General features: G+C 42.4%; 1 protein-coding gene across 2 annotated transcripts in view; it reads right to left on the bottom strand.

Annotated features, from left to right (window-relative positions):
• Positions 1–522: 522 nt before the first annotated feature.
• The window catches only part of SNUPN (snurportin 1), a 31,195-nt gene continuing 25,717 nt past the window's right edge, over positions 523–6,000 (bottom strand). For both annotated transcript variants that reach the window (XM_084906183.1, XM_084906184.1), the window contains exons 7-9: positions 4,523–4,600; positions 3,910–3,990; positions 523–1,047 (exon numbers count right to left, since the gene is read on the bottom strand). In XM_084906183.1, the coding sequence (XP_084762309.1) occupies positions 721–1,047; positions 3,910–3,990; positions 4,523–4,600 (486 nt within the window). In that variant the 3' untranslated portion in view covers positions 523–720. The remainder of the gene's footprint in view (positions 1,048–3,909; positions 3,991–4,522; positions 4,601–6,000) is intronic.

Genomic DNA, 6,000 nt, shown 5'->3' with positions numbered 1-6,000 from the left:
CTAAGGGCCTTTGTTTCCTTAACCTACATCACAGAGGCCTAGCAAAAGGCTTATCTTCTGGAAGGTAATGTTTCAAATGTTTGTTGAAGTACTGAATGATCACCACTTACATTTTATTTCTGGCAATGTTCCGAACCGAAGAAAATCACATTTGTCTTCTCAGAAGAGGGAAGATATTCAAATACTAAGAACTGCAGTTTCTAGTTAAGACCTTTTAGAAAATGACGTCAGGATAGTAGCAACTAGAAACTCAGCAGAATGCTTAAGTACTAAGACCAGAGTGAAACAGGCCAAGATTTGAACAGTCATGGTTTAGGTAGACTGGGGCACAGGGGAGGGGGGACAGGGACAGGAGGGGGGCTGCTGGGAGAGTTTCAAGTTTGTCTAAGGTTTAAGAATCACAACTTCTTGGCTTTTTAACCATAAAAGCAATCTTGCTGAATAAAACATTCACATCGGTACCTGGGGAAAGCTAGACCTGTACACCTATTAATTAAAAGGCCCTTAAAAAAAAATCACAAGTTCTTTTTTTAAGAATCACATATATTTACATTGTGGATCTGGGATACACTTTTTATAGGAGTTAATCTGTTTACAGCTGGAGTGTCTTTGGAAAGTCCACTCTAAAATGAAGTCACCTATTGTTGTCACTGTCCCTCTCCCCAACCTCTGTTCTGAAACCAAGCACCTTCCCATTACACCCAAAGGAGGCTGCTCTCTTTAGTTTTCCATGTGACTCGCGAGCTGGTCCAAGCTGTGGGGATCACTCTTCAGCTCAGGGGTAGACAGATGCTCCAGCTCATAGTGCCCACTGTTAAAGGCCTTCTGTGTGGGTTTCTCTTTCATGCCCTCCTTCTGGCTCCTCTTATGCTCAATAATCTGCTGGAGCTGGTGCCCGGCATACTCTGGCTTGGTGGTCAGTGGGCACCCAGCTGGCACAGCCACACCAAGAATATCTGATACCATGTATGGGCGTAGCCAGCCCACTAGAGGAGTGCTTCCAGGGCTATAGTGGGTCTGCTTGTGGTAGAAGAGAAGTCCATCCACCTATAAGAAAAGAGACCAGGGATCAAAATGACTTCTGAGGCCACATGTTTTGAGGAGAGCCTATACTCATGGGGCAGCTCTAATGGTTCAAATCCTTTTTCTGAGTCACTGCCAGAGGAAAGAGTTCTCGTTTCTCACACATGCAATTTCTCTAAATGAAGAAACAGCGTAGAAAACGAAATTTTAGAAAATAAAAAAATATATGCCCTGACTGGTTTGGCTCAGTGGATAGATCGTTGGCCTGCGGACTCAAGGGTTCCAGGTTCAATTCCGGTCAAGGGCATGTACCTTGGTTGCCAGTACTTCCCCAGTAGGGAGTGTGCAGGAGGCAGCTGATTGATGTTTTTATCCCTCTCCCTTCCTCTCTGTAAAAATCAATAAAAATATTATTTTGAAAAAAGAAAGAAAAGAAAACCCTTTCATCTACCATGAGGGTATTTTCGAGATGGGGCTGGCTCAAAGTTCTGGGGGCTTCTGTAATAATACAGTTAGTATGAAGTAGAAATTCAACTTAAACCCAAGTCCTCTTCCCAAATCCCATGCATTCCTACCACTCAGAGATCTCATAGTGGGTTATGTGTTGTGCAAACGAACAAAGCAGGGGAACTGGATAGGCCCATATGAGATGCTGGACTGCTGAGCACAGAGGAAACCTGTGTGGTCAGTGGTTGAGCATTTACCTATAAACCAGGAAGTCATGGTTCAATTCTTAGTCAGAGTACATGCCTTGAAGTACTGATCCCCAGTTGGGAATGTGCAGGAGGCAGCCAATCAATGATTCTCTCTCACCATTGATATTTCTATCTCATCCTTTCTCCTTATTCTAAAATCAATAAAAATAGATTAAAAACAAAAAGAAGCCATACTCTCCAAGCCATTGTTGGCTGCCTAACTCTTGCAAGCTATGTTCTAGGAAACTCAGTTTTTCTTAATGGAAAGAATTCCTACAGCCCTAGCCGGTTTGGCTCAGTAGATAGAACGTCGGCCTGTGGACTGAAGGGTTCCAGGTTCGATTCAGGTCAAGGGCATGTACCTTGGTTGCGGGGGTGTGCAGGAGGCAGCTGATCGATGTTTCTCATCGATGTTTCTAATTTTCTATCTCTCTCCCCCTTCCTCTCTGTAAAAATCAATAATATATATATAAAAAGATTTCCTACAGTCCCAAATTTTATTTTCTGGGAATCAGCAACTCATCTCTAAAAAGCATTTACTGGATAAACCAAAGGACTTGTATGCATGCATATAAGCCTAACCAATGAACACAGACACCAGGATGGTGAGAGCAAGAGTGGGGGCTGGGAAATTGGGGGTGCAATGAGGGGAATAAGGAGACATATGTAATACCTTAATCAATAAAGAAAAAAAAAGCATTTTCTGTAACTTTATTATAGTATAAGGGCTATAAGTAAAAATAAATATGGCAGTCACCCTGGTTAGTGTGACACAGTAGTTGGAGCATCAGTCTGAACACTGAAGGGTCTCAGGTTTGATTGACATACCTTGGTTGTGAGTTCACTTCTCAGGGCGAGTGTGGTAGGCAAACAGTCCATGTGTTAGTGTCACATCAATGTTTCTCTCTCTCTCCCCCTCCCTCCCTTTCTCTCTCTCTCTCTCTCTCTCTCTCTCTCTCTCTCTCTCTTTCTTTTTTAAAATATATTTTATTGATTTTTTACAGAGAGGAAGGGAGAGAGATAGAGAGCTAGAAACGTCAATGAGAGAGAAACATCAACCAGCTGCCTCTTGCACACCCCCTATCGGGGATGTGCCCGCAACCAAGGAATCGAACTCGGGACCTTTCAGTCCGCAGACCGATGCTCTACCACTGAGCCAAACCGATTTCGGCCCATTCTCTTTCTCTTAAAAGTAATGAAAAAAAAAAAATCCTCATGTGAGGATTAACAAAAATAGATGAATAAAAATAAAGATGGTGTTCTTACCACCTTCTTAATTGACTCCCAGAAATGAAGGCAACCGCCCGAAGCTGTGATCCTTTCTGCAAAACATATCCAGTTCAAGTAAAGACTTATAGGTGACTAGGCAGAATTTTAAAGGGTTTGTTGGAAAAAGGAAAGTTTGCTTATTGAGATTGGAGAGGATAACTTCAGGTTCTAAGGATGACAGAAGACTGCTCCAAGACTAAAGAGCTACTGCTGACAATGAGAGACTTTCAACACTAAGACTGGGAAAGTCCAGGACACAAACTGGGATGAGTTGATCACCTGCCCCACATCACTGCTGAGCAAGCACTGACATACCCAGGATCATTTGCTCTTCCTAGGAAGGAAGATTTAGAAGTTTACATCCCTGTGGTCTATCAGTCAAAGAAGCCCCTTGACTTTACAACCAGCCATGGCAGTTACACAAAGGACCTGGTTCTCAAGCTTACAACAGAAGGGGCAAACAAGGAACGATCTAGGAATGAAAGCCTCACCATGATCTGGGCCTCAGTTTATCTGTAAAATGAGAGCTTTAGATGAGGTGTCCTTTGAGGGCCCTTCTAGCTCTGGCATTCTGATTTTTGTAGAAGGGTAGAGCTGAGGCTCTGAAGGGCAGTGAGTACGTCCCTTTCTAGAAATCAGCTTTCAGCCCTTTTCTCTTTCTTACAAATGATTTTAGAGAGAAAGGGAGAAGGGGATAGAGAGAATCATCGAAAGGTTGTCTCTGGCATGCACCCCGACAAGGAATCGAATCTACAATTTTTTGGTGCCCAGTATGACATTCCGACCAATCTTCTGAGCCATACCAGCCAGGGCTCAGCCCTTTTCTGATACTTTAACATAGCAAAGTCAAAATATATGTGTAACCAAGTTTTCTTGTGTCCTGAAATCACATTAGAACAATAAAGACAATGACTTTTTTTACCTCAAAAGGGAAATCCATAGACAGCACCTTACACAGGCTCTCAGGGGTACAAGGAAAATTCTTTAGCCCCACAAATTTAAACTAAAATATAAATTGAAACAAAGAATTAGTACATATTACAAATAATACTATTCCAGCAACTGGAAAGCTATATCAAAGAAGCTTTTGGTCTCTTCCTTCCCAGCTATCTCCCCTCCAAATAGATGCTGAATTAATAGGTCAATGGTTCTCAACCTTGCTTTATAAGGAGAATCATTTGGGGAACTCTTAAAGAAGCCCAACCACTATTTATTGAGAGCCTACCATAAGTACTATGCTAGGAGGACATACATATTTTTCTAACTTAGTTCTTAGAACCACTGTAAAATAGATATTATTCACCTTATTATACAGATGAAGAAACTAAGAACAAGTGATGTTTTTAGCTTAGCCTAATAATTATTAAAGCCAAAACTGGAATTCAGATCTGGATGACTGTTAAGCCTATAATCTTCCTGTTATGCTGTTCTCTCTCAATATTAAAGAATTTCATTCATAATGGTTATATGTAAATAACAGATCATTCCAAACCAATCCATATAAAGAGCTCTACAACCCAAATCCCAGGCCTCACAGGATTGAGCTTGGTGTTCTCTCCCAGTCCTTCTTCTTCTGGTAACTTTGAATGCATCCAGTAGAATCGGAAATCAGTCTGCCACAAAGAAAAAATAAAGATAAAATACAGCTCATTTCAAACTCTACTAGAAGCAATTGCCATATTCTAAATAGCCACCTGATTTATGAAGACCTAAGTCTTTCTATCATTACCCTCATTTCCTTAAAACACTGCCATCAGATCAGGAAGGTATTTTAAAATCTTTGAAGATTTTTTCTTTCGATTTGCCAACGTGTCAAAAATAACCTTTATTACTTTTATAACAGCCTCTTATGTTCTCACACTTTCTTGCTAGAAGCCTCTGTAGCAGGTGCTTTCAGGGCTGGAGCTTTCAGACCCTTGTGCTTTTCAAGGTGCTGCCTTCTGGCCTATAGCTTTCTAGGCAGACACCCTCTGGACTGGAGCCATCTTACCCGCAGCGGCCACCTTTTTTTTTTTTTTTTTTTTTTTTTTTTTTTTTAAAGAATAGTTTATTGATTTTGAGAGAGAGAGAGAGAGAGAGAGAGAGAGAGAGAGAGAGAGAGAGAGAGAGCGCGCGAGAAAGAGAGAAAGGGTAAGAAACATTGATGTGAGAGCACAACATCAACTGGTTGCCTCCTGCATTCCGCCTTCTCCCCCCACAAGGGAGGAGTCCAAAACCCGGGTTATGTGCCCTGACTGGGAATAGAACTGGTGACCTTTCTGGGCATGTCACGACATCCAACCACCTGAGCCACACTGGCCAGGGCCAGTGGCCACCGTTTTTACTGGAACCTTTGCAGAAGCAGTTGTAGCTCCACCTTTAACTGCAGGCAGCTTTCAGGAGATCTCCCTCCCACCCTCCAAATCCTCTCTAGAGGGTAGTTTCTCCATTGATTTTTAGAGAGGGTAAGGAAGATGGGGGAGGGAGAAGGAGAAAAGCATACATGAAAAAGACACATCCATTGATTGCCTCCCACATGTGCTCAATTAGAGCTAGGGATCGAACCTACAATCCAGGTACATGCCTTTGACCAAGAATCAACCTGTGACCCTTCGATGCATGATCCACACTAGCCAGGGCAGAACTGCCTTTTAAAGATTCCTGACTTCAAGCTTGCTTATTCAGTTCCTCATTTTCTTTACTGTCATGACCATGTAATGATCAAAACCTGTCATCTTGGCTTGCTTTTCTCTGGCTTCAATCTTATTGTCCCATCTTGTGGCTGCCAGGCTTGTTAAGCAAACTTCTGGCGGGCACTATATGAGAACTTGGGATGAAGACTGTAAGCCGCATGCATTTGAAAGTCATGGCTTGTCTCCTTACTTGCGTGAAAGTTCCATTAACCAAAGCCCTGTTCTGATGGATATCTATAATCTCGAGCAGCTTCGTGTCAAGAGGCCCAAAGGAAAGGTAGGCCACCCAGACAACCTCCATGAAGCAGTTGAATACCATGTTGACTGGGTTGTGTGAGAAG

The sequence above is a fragment of the Pipistrellus hanaki genome (assembly GCF_964339955.1).
Source record: "Pipistrellus hanaki genome assembly, chromosome: 1".
NCBI classification, from domain to species: Eukaryota; Metazoa; Chordata; class Mammalia; order Chiroptera; family Vespertilionidae; genus Pipistrellus; species Pipistrellus hanaki.
This window is presented reverse-complemented; position numbering and strand designations above follow the sequence as displayed.